Source organism: Hetaerina americana, unplaced genomic scaffold (assembly GCF_022747635.1).
Source record: "Hetaerina americana unplaced genomic scaffold, ioHetAmer1.1.p SCAF_52, whole genome shotgun sequence".
Taxonomy (NCBI): Eukaryota; Metazoa; Arthropoda; class Insecta; order Odonata; family Calopterygidae; genus Hetaerina; species Hetaerina americana.
Genome location: NW_027287117.1, coordinates 1,233,214 through 1,251,738, shown reverse-complemented (window position 1 = coordinate 1,251,738; position 18,525 = coordinate 1,233,214). Strand labels below are relative to the sequence as shown.

The following is an 18,525-nucleotide window of genomic DNA, read 5'->3' as shown; positions in this document are numbered from 1 at the left end:
CACGCAATGGGGTTAGTCCTGCAATGAAAAGCTTGGCACTCCATAATTTCATCTATACACACATCCCTATGGGGACGTGGTAGCCCAGGCATAGAACATTGGACTATTGACTGGAGGGCCCAGGATCATTCCGTCGCAAGCCTCTCTCTCTCGGCACCCTCTGCCATTCATTAGAGCGAATAGATTTTTTTTACTACCGCATATCTTCCTTGGAAGCCAAATGCAGCAAAGGGAAAGGATCTGGTCCCCATGGATACCCTGATGTGTGAATTTCACACGCCATTGTATTTTGAATCAGGGGAAATCCTACCAAACAATATCAAACAGACCCTAGGGTTCATACCTCCATTGGTGTATTACATTTAGTCCAATACATTGGAACCTCAATCAGAAAAAACCTTCCATCGCAAGTGATTCACAATCCAAGAAAATCTGTTTGACCCAAAAATTACTCTCTTAACAGATCACTTTTTGCATTACAAATAATGAGAAGATGAGGACTCTCGGAATGATTTCACACCTGCCAATTCAGTTTCACTTCATGTAAGTGTCGCTAACAAGTTCACATGAACTCCGCTCTATCCTATTCAACAGTTTCGAGGTGGTCAAAGAACTTTAAGGAGAGGAAGAAGTTCACGACGAACAACTCTCTGGGCAGCCATCAACCAGCAAAACAGACAACAATGTGGCTCGTGCTCAGCAATTGTCGGACTTTGACCTTCGATTGAGTAGTCGTAATAAAAAATGTACTCTACGCAGGAATGCAAAGTGTCTGCTTTCATCATGAAGGATTACATCCATGTGATGCCTGAAACTGCGTTATTTATTAAGCACACCAGCAATGGAACCAAGGCTAGTATTTACTGGAAATTCACTATCATACACCGACTGGCATCAACAAACATCTACTTCAACATCCAGTACCTCTCTCTCAACATCATAGCCGAGTACATGAATATCAAGTGCAAGGCCATGTCTGCAGCCGGGCATTACTCGGAATCAGGTGCCAAGCAAGCATGGCTGCACAAATGGTATCTCAGGAGGGACGGAATTCCCATTATCTGTTTCTGCTACACCTAGAATTGACAAGTTCTCTCCACTGGACGCAATGACCTCGAATAATTCTGTGAGCCAAGAAGCAAGTGAAATTGCGGTTAGGAAAGGAATGTGATGGCAAAAAAGCTTCCTTCCATGACTTGAGATACGACCCCATCAACATTCCACATTAATTTAGCAACAAAGTGGTAAATTTATCTCAACAATTTGAAACCTGCAGAGCTCGTACAGCTGAGCAAGGAGTTGAAGTCAAGTCTTCATATGCCCATTTTGACTGAAGATCTAAAAACTTATGCAATGGATTCAGAGTTGGCTCCGCGGAAGGGTAACTCTGGCACGACAAAATGCATCCCCTTGGAGATCCATTCCTTTTTCACCTACTTACGTTCTTCAGATGACACTTTTTTAGATCTAATCATCTCGGTGATATGAGGTACATTTGAATTTTCTGTACTTGGGAAAAGTGTTACAAAAATTTGGTAAGTAATAACAACTCAAGAAGGCATATCTTCTGGAAGCTATCAAGCCCCTCACTCTATGCTACATTGGTTATGTTTGATCCCAATGTCTCAGGAGAACAAACTGAGTGGACTGAACACCAAAACAAAAATTGCTAGGAGTAATGTCTTGAGTGAAAGTTTAACCAATCGACTCTACAGGGTAAAATGTTCAGTCCAGTCAAGCCACCAATTCATGGACTGCCTGGCGGTCACACAGCAGAGTAACGTCAGTGGCAAAGATTCCCTCTCTTATGAAACATTTCATTGAGAGCGCAAGAGATCTTGCTGAAGGAAAAGGGGAAACCTGCCCTCTACAATAGGACTAACCTAAACAACCCCCTTTGTCAAACCAAAGAAAAATCTAATCGCTTACACAGGAGGATATAACCCTTCTGAATATTCCATTACACAGTGGTGACTGTGATGGGGTATTCAGAAGACTAATGGGAAGGAGGATCGAGACAAGGTGGAAAGAACACCAGGCATGCCACAGGAAACACATTTCCTCATCCCACTTGGCCATACACCCGAGCGATTGTGGCCACGGAAGTGATCTCCCCTGTGCATACAGAGAGGAAGGGAAGCCGCCTGGAAGCACTCAAACAGCTCGAAATGTTACACCATGACCATGCAAAGATATATCCCCCGCACTCCCCTATGATGCATTTCCCAATGACCAACCCTTTAACCCCCCTCACTCACTGGCCGACCAAACTATCCCAGCCCACTCCACTTCATGCCATTAGTGTTCTCTGTGGTCCTCCCTCCAATCACCATGCCATTAACCAGTAGGCCATCCTATGATAATCCTCCAGCCCTCCTCCTTTGACTTCCCCAATCCCGCCTTCTCCCTATTTTCCCTCTCCCCCATTATCCTTTGGTTATAGTTCTCCTTCTCTCCTCTTTCCAAGCCTTCGTACGTACAATGTGTGTGCACTCGAAATTTCCAATTTACCTGAAGATGTTATGATGTAATGAAACAAAAGGTTTAAATTAAAATTAAATGATACACAATTCCTCGTGCATTCCAAAAATTCAAGGCCATCAATTTGCTGACCAATTTCACTCTTGTCACCTATCTTGGAAATGAAACAGTTTCTGGCGTCACTTGGTGGAAATACTTCATATTGAAATTAAATTTATAATACTTCGCCTTTCCACATAAACCACTTTTATTACTACCTAGGTTTCGTTATGGTATATTACCTGATGATTTTATACCATAACGAAACCGAGGTAGTAATAAAAGTGGTTTATGTGGAAAGGCGAAGTATTTTAAATTTAATTTCAACCTTTCTTGGAGTCAGATCGCCTTTAGAACCACACAGAAGTGTTTATCCTCTCCTTAGAGTCAGTCCTCAGTTAGTGTTCGAAATCCCTAATAGTTTCCTGGTTCCTCACTGCTTATACCACACGTGTTACATTGAACATAATATATTAGTATTTCTACAATGCAATTAATGAGCTCCTTGAGGCACAGTTTATGCCCGAATGCCATAGGACATAGCTTCACATCTGCGTGGATTTTCAGCAGCATCTATGCGTGTGTGACCCTTAATTAAGGTGTTCTGTTGTAGTGAATTAATTTTAACAAATATCACATTTATGAGGGCACTTACCAGAATGGAGCAACGTTCCCTCTGGAGATGCCCCTTGGTTGAGACTTATTTTGGACATAAAAATTGCAAATTTCACGTGTGCAGGAGATTCTCCAAGGCACCTTCTTCCCTGCACCATCTTGTTCTTGGCCACCACAAGATATAGTTGGATCTTGCCATGGGTTAGCCAAGTGAGAAAAAAAGTCCAGCCATTTCCGGAGCAATACTATATGGTGACTTCTGCAGAGGTTTCGGATTTGGAACGAGGGATTCGCACAAAAGGACATCCTCAAAGCTCACGTGATGCATGTGCACCTTGTGAAGAGGAGAACGACACATACATGATGTTAGTTCCGAGGCGTTCGAGTGCAAAAGTGACCTCGATGGACACATGACATTGGTGCATGCTCTGAAAAAGAAACACCAACGCCAACACTGCCCCAGAGGTCACAAAAGTGAAGTGAGCGTCAACTGAGAATGCACATGTTGACACACACAAGTGACGGGTGGCTCCAGTGCGAGATATGCTCAAGAGCATTCTCACTTGAGCAAAACATTAAGAGACGCATTTCGACGCACACTGGTGGAAGACCACACAAGTGTGAGATATGTTTGAAAGGTTGCCGTCACAATCAACTCCTCGAGGGCCATACGTCGACACACACTGGTGAAAGGCCACACAAACGTGGGACGTGTCCAAAAGCATCCACTCTCAAACAACACCCTTAAGATCACATTTGTACGTTCCTTTCCCCGTGAATGCACCAACGCCACGTGCCCATCAAAGTCCCTTTTGCATTTGAACGCCTCGGTACAAACATCACGTTTGAGTTTCTTTCCCCCGACAGGTGCCACACGCACCACTTGAGCTAAGAGGGCGACCTTCTGTGCAAATCCCTCCAAACCCTTGCAAATTTGACACCTGTGCAGAAAGTACCCCATGCCCCCCTTCCCGGCGCCATCTCGCCCTTGGCCACCACCTGAAAGATAGATAGATAGAGGTCTTTATTTGGGCGAAATTGAGACCAAATGGTCCCTTAGAGTAGGATCATACAACGGGTTAGCCCTAAGATTAACAGCTTTGCGCAGTTCAAGTTACTTGTTTTATTTACACGCATGTATGTACACCTAAACCATGTATTTGCATCAAAGGAATGAACGCTTTCCCAAAATTTACTACATTATTATCAGACCAAATGAAACTTCCTGTTATTCCTAAGAAAGTGGAACTCCTTATTTACATCATTACATTTTCACTTTTCCCACTATTTCCCAAACTAAGCAGAGGATATTGAAAAATTCAGTCGGGACATCAGTTTTAAGAAAACACATTTTTGACACTTGGGCATGAATTAACAACGTGAATGGATGGCAGAGCAGCTGAGGGTACTGGGGGGGGGGGGGGCATTAACCGCAACTGATCCCATGCCCACCCGTCACCAGCTCAGAGCACTATCGACAGAACTTCTGCATCGCGGAATTTGGAAATCATTTCCAAAACACGTATTGCAAAGACAGCATTGAAAATTTTAACCAGGAAATTTAGCTCCAGAAAATGGAATCATAGCCACCAACATGAAGAATTTGAACTAAATGAATGAAAATTAAGAACACCCTTGTACATAAGGACAGAATCTTGATAGTCTTTAAAACTCAAAATAACAAAAGCTAACACATGACAAAGACACTACACAAATTTCACAATTAATGTCACCAAAGTGAATACAAGGGACGATGGAATATAAAACTGCTGGGCAAAAAAAAAGTATCTGCAATTACACGTTTGTATATATTGACGACATAACCACTGCCACTTCTACATCACCAAAGGGGAAAACAAAAAAAGGCCATTGAAAGGGATTCGCAAGAAGCAAAAGTGAAAATGCAGCAGCCATGATCCCTCCTTACCTTGTACCTGCGACACATCACCTCCCAGGCCTCCTCCATCTTGATTAATGTCTACATCACACTCCTCCTTAATTTCCACATCCACACTAAAGGACAAGAACAATTCTTCGTCTTCCAAACGCTCCTGCAGGATCAGAGACAAACATTCAAGATGTAGAGTGTATCAATGCAAAATACCATCAACATTCATACTGTGAATTTGAAATTGAACGAAGCTGTACAATTGATATTTAAATTTAAAATAACATTTTTAGCCATTACTGTTATGAAAAAATTATTTTCCCATCCTCAAAAAGCTTTCTTCTCACGATTTGAACCTCTAATTAACAACTGATACTAATGTTCAAAACACAGTTAACAGGGGGTTAGGTATAAGAGAGTTCAAGGATGAGGAGTATATTAATCCATGCATTACCGTAGAATTATTATGGTCGATGGAAATATAGTAATTCTCCTAGCCACTACTGCAATTAGAAGGGTCTCGAAGACTGGTATTTAGTGGGGAGATTGTTAGGCAAGCGAGGAAGTTGGGGAAGGAAAACGATGGATAGGGAGGCCGGACGGAATGAAGAAAGTATGTTGAGACAACAAGAGACTTGCTGTCGAGTAGGATTTCAATCGGAATTTTGTTAGGAGGCAAGAGAACACAGTGGAAAACATTAAAACCTTACTAAGTTAAGACAGTATTTCGACGGTCGTAGCCACCTAGATTAATATGAGGATTTATCACCTGTGGCCACGTGTAATCGTTCACTAAAATTGCATTGCACTTCGTGTGACCTACAAGTATATATTTTTTAACAGGGCAACTCTGACAAATCCGTAGCTTTTTCGTAAGAACTTTCGGCTAAGCTCTTCCTTTTCTCATGATTATGAACACAGTTCATGTGGCGTCGCTGGCGATTGCATCGTCACCCAAATCTCTCTTGGTCCCAGCGTGAAATTAATTCACAGCATACACACGCTATTTAAAAGTGGCAAGAGGACCAACAGTTCAACATAAGAGCACCACAGCAACAAATCCTATTCAATCCATGAACAATTTTTTAAAGACTAAAAGGGATATTAGTTGTTCATGCCAGTAGATTAAGGATACTGGACTTCCAAGGGTTTTAAAACCAAAAATGTATATCCCTCGCCACAAGTAATTGGTAATTAAAATTTACAATCTCAGTGCTGCCATGTTGACCTAAACGAGGAGCGAGTATTTTCGCTACACTACAAAATGTTTCTTATTAATCGTTTCTCAACATATTAGTCACAACAGAACACGCGAAATAATGCTTTTCGGCAAATGATATCTTCGTTACTGACATAGTTCAATTTTGTGATTAACATTGACCTCTCAAATGGTTATCCCGACTTTCGTTTCAAGATTGCACCCCGATTGTAGATAACAAACAAACACTCAGCACACCGATGCTTAATTAGTCGTAATCCCGTCAGTTTCTGCGTATATTTAGTACACACCAACCAGGGATATCTTGTATCCTCCACAGCATATTACCAGATTTCAAAAACAGATAAAACAAAAGACATCTCAGATCTCCTCTTGCCCAAATATCACTCCCTATATTGTTACCAAAACCGTACGGAACACATAAAACAATTACAATTTATTTCACGTAGGTAACACAACACACAAAATTAAAACGGCCCACTAACAACTCTGCTTATTTGACATACATTATATCCTCTAGTCTTTCCCAATATAAATTCCAATTTAATATTCCTGTGGATAATAATTAGTAATAGCCCACCACATATTTCTGTTTAAACATAAGCTGCCTCCCAACCGTCTCAACTTAACAGTTTGGCGCAATAATCACTCACATTTACGAAGAACGCCATCGCATCCCAGATTAGCATCAGGATGAAGTATGAACTCATTTTTCACGATTAATCACACATACTGCCAAAGCTGAGTAAAGGAAATTCTATATCAGCTTTGAATGATATCTTTCTGAGCTGATGGAGTATCGCAGTTTTCCTAAGAACTTATATTGACATGGAACAAAGCTGATCTTTATTCAACTACCGAAAGCCACCGTTTGCCTTAGTGTCCATAATCGGTGTGCAGCAAGAAGTCGCAAATGCGGTTGCAAATTTCGGCCCTAATATTTTGGGCACGTGTATCTCTATAGGCCATTTTGCGATCCCATAATGCCAAACGACAGAGGCGGGCCAACGAGCAGAAGACTAATCGCCATGGCGGGAGTTTACAATATATGTTGGTCATAATAACATTGGTTATTTCTTTGAGAAACTTTTTTTTCGTTGAAAATCGAAGGGCTTTTTGGCGAGAGTTAGTGAAAGGCTGAGTTTTCCTTAGACAAAAAAAATTCGACGTCTTCCGCATGAATGTCGTTTTATTCTTGTATTAACTTAAATTAATCAAATAATTAGATACAGATATTTGACATCAAGAGGTAAGACCATATTTCTCTATTTGGTATTTCTTTTGATGGCTAAGAGCATAGTGTTTGTACCCATGCCTCGTTTATATTCTTGCAAAGTGTTATGTAGTAGATGGCCCAAGATGAGGCTGAAATATGGGTGGGCCACTGTTACCGGCCAGGTCTACATTATTTAAATACTGTATTCATGATACAAATTTAATACAGTATTGTAATTATACTCTTCAGTAAATTGGTGTCTATGCTCTTCTTTAATAAACATGACATACAAGAAATTGAAATAAGATTTTGGAAATATTGAAAAATGGAAATGCCCATAATATGAAATGGATTGTGATACAATAAAAAGAATTTTATTTGCCGACAAATCTTGCAAAATACATATTTTGCTTTATGAAAACAGAAGTTATGTTGTAGCCTATCCTTTAGTTTATTTGGTGAACATATACAGGTACAGCTTTACTGGTTTATTTTAACATTAAAAATGTTATGATTTCTTCAAAATATAGAAACAAGAATTATTGCATCAGCAAAATTGGAAGTATTTTGAAATTTACTGACTCTGAACTAAGCAGTAATAGTGATGGAAAAAGAAGCATTCAATTCTCCAAGTTATGACTACTAAAAGTCATCGTTGATAATTTGTTAGGGCCCAGTCAACTGTAAGAAATTGGCCTCTCTCTGAAAAAACATGTCCAAAAGGCAATATAGTGCCCATCACACATAACCTTCTTTTCAATTGCCAATAAAGTCTAGGGCAGACCAGTTTCCTGCTCTTCAACCAAATGAGTGGGTCAGAGGTTCTCTCCATACACTCCTCCTGGAGGTACTTGTCCACTTCACCCATTGCTGTTGGATGTCCCTTCTTTTGGCTGGAAACAGTGGAATCAAACTCCTCCCACATTGAAGAAGTTTGTGGGGGTCTCGGTTCTTCAGGTTCTGGCAGCTCAGTAAGTAATGGGTACTTATGGACTGCCTGGCTTTATTGCGTAAGTTGGCTGCCTTAAAATTTGTATCTTATGAGAAAGCATGTCTTTTCAATCTTGGATCTAGTAAACATGCTTCTCTTAATAGGGAATTTATATTAATATCTTAAAATCTCTTTTGGCACCTCTCCAGCATTTTGTCAGCGATGGACTCTACTTTAGGCAACTCCTTGTTTAAAAATTTAAATGTGTGCATAATCAAAAATGTTACTCTAAAAGGAATTTTGGAAACATGGGTGGCCCTCTCCCCACTGATGTAGAATGTGGCAGCAGAGCATTTTTACAAATTTTCTATTTCTTTTTTTCCAAAACATCCCACTCCTTTTCATCTAGTATCTGAAGGTTGTGACTATGCATAGCAAATGTAGATGGGATTGGTTTCTTCAGCTAAGTGAATCGTTCAAACATTACAGGTGTGTTACAAACCTGTACATTATGTGGAATTCCACCTAGTTGACATGTCCTTTTTTGCTTTTTGTTACGGGAGATTCATCTATCTTTTTACGAAAATTAACGTGCAAGGGAATAAGATGGTCAAACCACCAACATTTTACTCGGTACTTATCTATCCTGGCAGCGAATCCAAGATTGAGACTAGTGACAGGATAAGAGAAGATTCAATAAAATCATTGCAGCCAAGGAAAATTGGCCTTAGAGTAACCAAGCTGGTGAGAATTGCTAAGAAGAGAGTGTGTATTGTGCCAAATGAACCAGGAATTAAATAAAAATCCAGTATTTGTGAAACTTCCCAGAATGAAAGGCTTTGTAATGATAACTCCATAGAGGACAAACCCTTTTATGGCAATATAGGAAGTATAGACATCAGAGACAATGAAACACTCCTGGAAGCAATGAGAAATCAGAACCAGTAGACGGAAGAGGCACATTTAAAATTCTTTACAAATTTGGAAAAAGGAATTTCCCTGTTGATAGAAGAGGACCCAAACACTAGAAAGAAAATTAAAACACGAGGTAGAATATTCATTGTATATGAAAGCTGCAAATTTAGTGACCATATACAAGTTTATTGGTGCTATAAGTGTCAAGGATTCGGACATTCTGCCAAAGACTGTAAGAATGAAGAGCACGGCATTCACCACAGGTACGGCAGCCCGTAGTTGGTGATGTGACAATTTGATTCAATGAGTTCAACTTAAAAGAATTCAATAGTGACGCGCAGATATCTTTGTCTTTACCGTCCGTTTTAAAACTAAATATGCCTCCCCTAAAACTCCATTCAATACATGAAATCTCCTCCGATTATAATATCGCGATCATTGGGTTGGAATGAGAAACCTTTGATTGGATGACCAAATTCTAGCATTTAATTATCTCTGTCGACTTGCGGTCTGAAAAATGCGTGTATAGAAATTCTCTATCGTGATGGTGCGGTGGCTATCTTACTGGCTTCCCCCCCAGAGGGCCCGGGTTCAAATCCTGGCGTTGTTGAATATTTTTCTCGATTCCTACTTCAGGTGCTTCGTGTCCATCCCTAATGGCGCAAATGACCTCGGCTGTCGGTCGCCTCCCCTAAATACTACTACTACTGTGCTTTGTATAACGTGATAATATTCTGCGGCTTTCATTCGGCTTCTAGCAATTTACTACCAATACAGATAATGTTTCCTTGACATTACGGTTTTTTGAGTTTTTAACGAGGATCGCCTCCCCTAAATACTACTACTACTGTGCTTTGTATAACGTGATAATATTCTGCGGCTTTCATTCGGCTTCTAGCAATTTACTACCAATACAATTAATGTTTCCTTGACATTACGGTTTTTCGAGTTTTTAACGAGGATCGTTTTCTTCTTAATATCAAATCCCTTACACATCTGGCGGCCTCAGGTGTGTAGTGAACACCAGAACGGTTAAGGGGTTTCCTCCACGATTGAATCACCGGCTGAAGGTCGACGAAGGATGCCCCGATATTCCTGCAGGAACCACGCAACCTCTGATGGATGCCTTACACTCGCCTCCAAACCAGATGTCCACGATCATTCCTCAAGGGCACAAGGCTGCAGATCGAGAGCGTCACATCAACCCCCTCGACACCACTCAACCGCTTCACTTTCGAGTTCAATTCCATGAAAGAATTCAAAATCTCTTCAGATCCACGGTCCACGGCATTGTTGATGCCATTATGAGCCACAACCTGGAACACTTCGTGCCTACAGCCGCCACTCCAACCGCCTTCGTCATCTGGGGAACGCCGCCACCACTAGGAATGCACCATCTCCTCCGTCAGGCGCTGGCTCACATCCTCACGGTCTGCCCTCTCCCGCAATGGGACTACCACACGCCTGGCGTTACTGCTGCCTATCACTAGAATCCCCCCCTTCCCACTCTGATGGTTCCTTCTGGGTGGTCCTCTCACAGCGGCGGAGGTAGGGGCTGCAGATACCACTGGGCTATCCTCCGATACCTGTTGAAGACGGGGATAAGGTTTGCCTCAGCATCTCCCCTCCCTCGCCGCAGCGTTAACTTTCCCCCGCTGCTGCGCGAGACAACCTTCCAATCCTCCGGCTTCCCGAACGGCACCTCTCCCTCATCAAAGGATCGGACTCCGGGCGGCCTCTCGATCACTCCGCCGCATGTTGCATTCGGACGAATCCGTTCGGCCTAATTGATGTGGCGAATCATATAAGTAAAAAATGTCTTTAGGCTCTACAAAGGCTACTTTATCGTGCAAATTGATCTCACTGACTTGTTTAACTAACAAAGAACAGCCCACTAGCTGTTTAAGATAATCATTTAAGCCCACCACGACCGGTGACTAATGATGGCTTGCCTGTTGAACTAAAGATACTTCTGAATTGATATTGACAATATCAGCAAGAATTTGAAATTAGTAATGTGCTGCTCTGAGATTGTATTTCCGATCAACAGTAACCCTAACCTTCAATCGTTCTCTTTTTATATTCCGTTTTTGTCATAAGCCAAACAAGAGAGTAATGTAGAGGCATTGAAGTTTAAATTTAGTGATACTGGAGGTATGTGTTAATACACATACCGGACTTACAAAGGGTTTTATTTCTCTATTCCTCCACTATTTTTCCTTTTCGAGTATTTGCTTCAGTAGAAGGTGTGACGCGGTATTTAATTTATATATAAATTTTCCCCGATATCGCGAGACAAGGGAAGGCCGCGACTCTACTTGTAAGGGCGCCAGGCTAGCCGCATGGCTAGCCGCTGAGTCACGCCGCTCGGCTCTTACCTGGCCCATAACACTCCTCGTCCCATGGGAGGGCTGGCTCACCTTTTATGTGCCCCGGGGTGGGCAGCGGCTCTTCAACTAAGATCGCGAAGAATGCAAGGAGGCGCATAAAAATGGACTCCGCGGAGTAAATTTGACAAGAACTGTATTTATTATGACAAGAAAGGTGTACATCCCTGCGATGCCATCCGCGCACATCGCGATACGCCCATTCTTTCTGTCTCTCTCTCACACTCAAACTCTCTCTGGCCCGCTGGCCCACATTCCGTACTTCTCTCTCCGCTCACACGCTCGGCCCACTCGACGCTACACACTTCGCATGTCGCGGAAGCCACGCCGCGCACCTCGAACCGACTCCGAAAAACACATGATCGCGTCGCGCACAGAACCAACCTGTCGCAATCCTCCGTAAAAAAGGGGTGGGCGCCCCCAAGTGACCCGGACGCGCGGCGCCGACGCCTGCTGGGCAAGGTGTTGGATGGCCGAGCTCGGCTGCAGCCGAAGATGGCCGCCTCGCTGTCGGATCTCGGGCCGCTGCAGGCACGGCGGCTGCTGGCTCACCGATGTTCCGGTCGGGGCCTGCGGGGGCCCACACGGCGAGGTCGGTTGCTTGCGTCGGGATCGAGGGTCGCTGGCACGCGCACAACCGGTGTCCACAGGCTGTCGGTGGCTCGACGATGATAGCAGGCGATGTTTCGTATCGGACGTCTCACAACGGACTGGTTCGCTGAACACGTGTTGGCCGGCACTCCCTGCGCGCGGCGTGCTCGGCCTTCTTTTTTTGTTCATACGCTGTCGGCGCCAACAGATAGCGCCACGCGGTTCTACGGCTCGCGAGATGGGCGCGCGTATGCGAACTGGGCAAGTGACGCTGCGCCAAGCACAACGTCACAAAGGTTATCAGATTATATTAAATATTCTATATAGCATTGTTAAATTCGGCCTGCTGATATTCCTTTCTTGTCAGTTAATGTGTCTCAATTCCATTTCCTAACCCTAACCTAAGCGTTTTCTTTTTGAATCGGTCGCTGTACTTGATGACAACTAAATTGTGATGAGTCCGCATCCGTTCTCGGGAAACTTTGCCAATTGGTCACGCTGTTCCTAAACCTATGCCTGACCACAATATAATCTAATTGATACCTTTCAGAGTAACCCAGCATGCTCCATGTATACTTACGTCTGTTGGGGTCTCTAAACTGTGTTGGTGATGACTACCCCTTGTCTCATGCAGAATTCAATTGCTTGCTCTCCGCGGTCATTCCACCTACCTAAACCATAATAGCCTACCTCATGACCATCTTTTCCTTGGCCTACTATTGCATCTTAATCTCCCATCACTATAAAATGCTTCCCTCCAGGAACATCCGCGATTATATCCTCTAACTGAATGTATACCCTATATCGACTTCTTTCTCCTTATGATTGCTTGGTGGCATGTTTCGTATACCTGAACAATGACCGAGTTCGTCTGTTCTGCTTTCATTTTACCTGGGTAAAATTCTATCCGTTGCTTGCTCTTTTTTGAATACGATCCTTCCTATCTTTTTATTCAATATTATGGCAACGGATCCCGCCTCTCCGCTGTAAATTACTCTACAACTATTACTCTAGTAATCCCCGCTATCCTTCTATCACACCTCGCAAGTGCGTAGTCATAAATTACAGAAATGGAATGCGTAGACTCGATTAAATACCTAGGCCCAATACCCTCACTCACCCCCTCTCCTGGTTGAAGCACATACGGGGTACATGTGGACAAGCTAACCAAAACATTGGGATTTATTAGAAGAGTACTTGGTAAATGAGATGAAAAGTTCAAAGAGAAACGTTATCTGTCGCTGGTTAGGCCTCATTTAGGATATGCTGCAAGTATATGGGATTTTAACGAAGTTGGATTAATTGCCGAATTGGATCGCGTGCAGCGTAGAGGAGCTACAGTTGTAAAACAGTGTTATGATAAACTTAGTAGCCTATCCAAAATATTACAGCAGGTAGGCCGGGAATCACTTAGTGGAGCGAAGTTTAAATTACAGATTAAATCTCTAGCATAACCTGGAATGACGTTTCTATTGCAGTGATGTTGAAAACGTTATATTACCCCCATCGGGCTACGGTAAGAGAGATCATGTCAATAAAATTAGAGAGATCAAGTGTAGAACAGATGGCTTAAAGATGTAATTTTTTCCGCGAACGATAAGGAATCGGAATAACATTGTCCGACCGCAGTGCCATTTCTTCGTCAATATTATCATTCAGATATACGTAATTCTTGCTCCGAGGCTGGAAAGTTTTCGCCGACAGTCTTCGAGATGGCTGGGCGCCTCGAAGGTAAAAAATGACGACTTTAATGATAAACAAAGTATTTCCTCCGCCGCAGAATAAATTTAGACCTCCTCGATAAAAATAAAAGGTGATAAACCTGTCGGGATATAAGAGAGGTGATAACCTTTTCACTTTAAAACAGATTAAATGAAATAAAACTTTCTGAGTAAACAAGTAAATTAATAAATGAAGGTAATTACCAAATGTGATCAATCATCTGTAGTTAAGGAAATAGTACCGTGTCATCGAGGAAGTAAAGATTTGATATTTATATATACTTAGATACTTGGATTAAATACACCGGCATAACTAAACATGGAAATCAGCCTACAATGCCTAATTGAACCTCTCACTGGAAGGGAATGGCTTCAATGGCCAAATTCCGATGGAAATGACAACCATAAATATGCGGTTCTTTCAGAGTCCTTCGGGGAAACCTAAATATTGATCGCAGATGCACAGTGTTATGGCGCCGAGACATACTCCTCGGCTAGTTTTAAGTACAAAGTTTTACCGAAAATGACCAGCAATATTCTCTAGCCTCAACAACAAGCAAATATCCTGCTTTTGATACCTGTGCCTCAACCCTCCCTCCCCCTCTCCTCTGACCCTTCATTAAAACCCACCCTCCCAGTAATGTACAAGGTACCATGCCCTTAAGTAAGTAAACTCAAAGAAAACTAAGGAAATATTTAGGTTCGTACTATCTACTGAGGAATAGTAATTGCCAATAAATTTATTTTACCGAGTTCCTGATTAAATTTTTCCAACAGCAATGTATCGCCAATTTAATTGGAACTTGCAAATTATTTTCCGGGTCGCATGATATTGGCATCGTCATCGGGCTCATTTACTTACATTTGTGTTACGGCATGAATTTGTATAGACATGGACTAACAATGAGAACCAAGTCTGAATTCACACGATGGCTCGCTTTATGACGCGCGCGCATTTCTGGAGCGGCACGAAATTGCATTGTTGGCTAGCTTTCGGCGAGGAAGGGAGCGGTAAACTGCAGGACTCAAGGTCGCTCCAGTGCGAATCCCTTCGAGGATACGCGAAATGCGCACTTTCAGAATTGAAATGGCTAAAAATTCCCTCCGCCTACTTTTCCATCGTCCCAATTCGATTTCCCTCTCTCTTGATCGAAGTATCCCACTCAATAAACTCCGGACTACAACCTTGACGTGGTGGAAGGGATTGTGCGTTCCGATGACCCCTAGAGCTGTGCTGGCGGGAGTAATAAAATTTGCTCCTGGTAGGGTCACCCATGCCAGATAGGTCGAAGGTTAGGAGCCAGACGAAAGGTAGTCCACGCACGCAGCGTCTGTTCCTCAGTGAGGCGGCTGCAATGGCATCTGACCCCAGTGGGGCGGCCATTGCATGATGGTGTCACGTTAAAGACACCATTGAGGAAGGCTACAGGAAACCACCTCAATTATCGTTCCCAAGATTAATATGATGAACTATCAAAGTCTAAGCATACTTGTGTACTAGGTTCGCAAAAAGACACAGGTCCTTGCATTTAATCGTGCAATATTGCAAGAGGATATTGTTTTCAATCTTGACAAGAAATAATTATTTATACATTCAATTCCAAGTTTTTAGGTCTACATGTTTAATAAACTGGTGCGCGGAATATGGATGTTAATAATCAGTGTTCTAAACTGCACACTTTGAGGCATACTATTTGGTTCCTGCATAAGTATCTAGGGGTATTAAAACTCATGTATCATTCTAATTTTTTCTCCTGGCGAAGCATATGGAATAGTGTTCTGGGGATCACCTGCATGCGTGTTGTACAAAGTTATTTTCAACCATGTAGACTCTTATTAAAAAAATTTCAATTTTCTTAGCATTCCTTCAATTTAATATATATTTGCCATGTCTTTCATAATCATGAATAATATCCATATCTTTAATGCAAATGGCATATATTTACTTATATTCAAATGGAAATCATAACAATCACATTTTTTATCAGAAATCAGCAAATTCATATGAAACCTCAATTGCAGTGGGTGTAATAATTTTTAACACAATATCAAACTCATTGAAAATGTGCGAGAAATTATGTGGTTTCAAATTGAAACTCAGGAAATTTCTTCTAAACAAGTGTTATTCTTCATTCAATCAATTTTTAAATAAGAAATAATGCTTGTCCAAGACCAAGAAAGCTCAACATGGAAAATGGATATCCATTACACCGTGTGTGGAAAAGGACTATCCAATCAGACCGCAGAACTTGACTAATAGCACTATATAAAGTGGACAAGAAAGCATCGAAAAATAACTATGACCTGAAGACGCAGGCAGGATGACCAGCAAAACTGTCGTTCCCAAAAGACATCGAACGTGGATGGAGAGCCCGTAGATGCAGAGACTAGCAATTCAATGCCGTGGAAACCTTTGCAGGAAGTACTTGTAGCTCATAGTTTTTATTACATTGATTAATATGTACTCTTTTTTAAGCATATTCATAGTGCAAAAATGTATTTTGTAAATTTCCTTGTTCGAAGACTCCTATATGTATATGATATGTATGTTCTGTGGACAGTAAAAATATTATTTGGGCACTCATTCCTAAAGTTACTGTATGTGCAATTTTTTTGTTTCATTCTTTTGTTTTTAGGTAATTTGTGATTTTACCAGATGGTTGAAAAATTTCTCCCACTGAGATCTGTTCTTCGATGATGGAGACATTCTGGTCTTGATGTTTACTGGTGGATTTCCTCCTGTGATGTCCATTAGGTCATTTCTATCAAAGCTGTGATGTTTACTGGGTATCAGGTTTCCCACCACCCTAGTTAAAATCTTAAATGCCTTTAAATTTACTTATAAGCATTATTTTCTTAAATTAATCGACCGTGGTGCAGAATGACCAGAGCATTTGACGCACCCTTAAAACATAATATCTCAGACTGCTCAGGTGTGAGTGGGGAATGGGGAGTCCGGATTGGCATTGTTAGGGAGAGGTGTAAGGTAGGGTTGCCCATTATCACCGTTGCTGTTCAACCTGTATGTAGAGGAAATGATCAAAGAGGCATGGGAAGAACTGGAGGTAGGAATTAAAGTGGGCGGAGAATTCGTAAAATCAGTTAGGTTTGCTGATGACCAAGCTTTAGTTTGCCAGTCAGCTAAGGGGTTGCAAGCATCGCTGAGTGAATTGGAAATTCAGTACGACAGGTATGGGATGAGAATCAATAATAATAAAACAAAGGTTATGCGATTTTCTAGAAAGGAAAAGGCTAAGCTAAACATTAAAATAGGAGGGCAAAAACTAGAACAGGCAGAACAGTTTACGTATCTCGGAAGTGTTTTGGACCAACACGGTCAAAGTAGTAGGGACGTAGGGAGAAGAATTGCGCTAGGCAAAGAGGTTTTCACAAGGAGGAGGGAGTTGATGACAGGGACGTTGAGTAAGGATGTTAAGAAAAGACTCGTAAAAACTTTGATATGGAGCGTAGCTATGTACGGCGCAGAAACGTGGTCATTGAAGCAAGAGGATAGATGTAGATTGGAGGCTTTTGAAATGTTGGTGTGGAGAAGAATGGAGAAGGTGAAATGGACAGAGAAGAAAACAAATGAGGAAGTACTTGGTATGGTGGGCGAAGAGAGGGGTTTGTTGGGAGAAATCCTATGGAGGCAGGAAAAGTGGACGATGGGGGTATTGACCGGCAGTGGGATGTTGAAAACTGTAATAGAGGGGAGAATATTAGGCAAACGAGGAAAGGGAGGGAAGAGGATTGGGATGTTGGACGGGATGAAGGGAGGAAGAAAGTGCTTAGAGATGAAGAGGGACCTGATGTAGAGTAGGATGATGGATTTTGTGTTATGTTAGGTAGGTCCATCCAAAAACCTACCTTAACCGGTAGATTGCCTATTAATAATAATTATACTCAGGTATCAAAAATGTGTTGAACTTCCTATAATAAGTCGTGGATCATCATATCCTGAAACGTTTCCTGAAAATAAAGTAAATCTATAGCACACTAGTGCATTAGAACAAACTGTCAATTAAAATCAATCACTTGATTGCGCAAATGCAAAACTATAGACTGAAAGGAATTGTAATTGAAGTAGCAGTAGGTAGTAACGTGACCATTCTTTTGAATACTAATAATGTGATAAAAATAAAACTAAAAAACCAAAGTAATTCTCGAAAGAAAAAAAGTCGACCCTGCCAGGATTCGAACCTGGAATCTTCTGATCCGTAGTCAGACGCGTTATCCGTTGCGCCACAGGGCCACGAATCCATTGGCTTATTATTACATCTTACATTGCCTTAACCTTTATATAAGAACCAGGTGATCATTTATGTATAAAGTTCCACCTTACACAAGGAAATTTTTTATTACCTTTCGCAAAGCAATTATTCCGACACCATCCTCGAGAGTACATGGGTACCACTTTCGGTTATGGTAAGTTTCAACCAGTTAATGTTGAGCTACAAAATTGGTCTTCATCGTTCGTAATGGAATATCAGCTTTGATGGGACAATCCTCAAATGGTTTCCCG

At 41.8% G+C, this 18,525-nt stretch overlaps 1 protein-coding gene and 1 non-coding gene across 2 annotated transcripts; both read right to left on the bottom strand.

Annotated features, from left to right (window-relative positions):
* Positions 1–3,694: 3,694 nt before the first annotated feature.
* LOC139694681 (uncharacterized) lies at positions 3,695–6,567 on the bottom strand. The gene is made up of 3 exons (XM_071593182.1): positions 6,537–6,567; positions 5,063–5,186; positions 3,695–4,134 (listed from the first exon to the last, which is right to left on the bottom strand). The coding sequence occupies exon 3, from the start codon at positions 4,094–4,096 to the stop codon at positions 3,695–3,697; it is 402 nt and encodes a 133-aa protein (XP_071449283.1). The 5' UTR covers positions 4,097–4,134; positions 5,063–5,186; positions 6,537–6,567.
* Positions 6,568–18,182: 11,615 nt separating this feature from the next.
* TRNAR-ACG (transfer RNA arginine (anticodon ACG)) lies at positions 18,183–18,255 on the bottom strand. The gene has a single exon. It is a non-coding gene; the product is annotated as a tRNA-Arg (tRNA).
* Between the last annotated feature and the right edge of the window lie 270 nt (positions 18,256–18,525).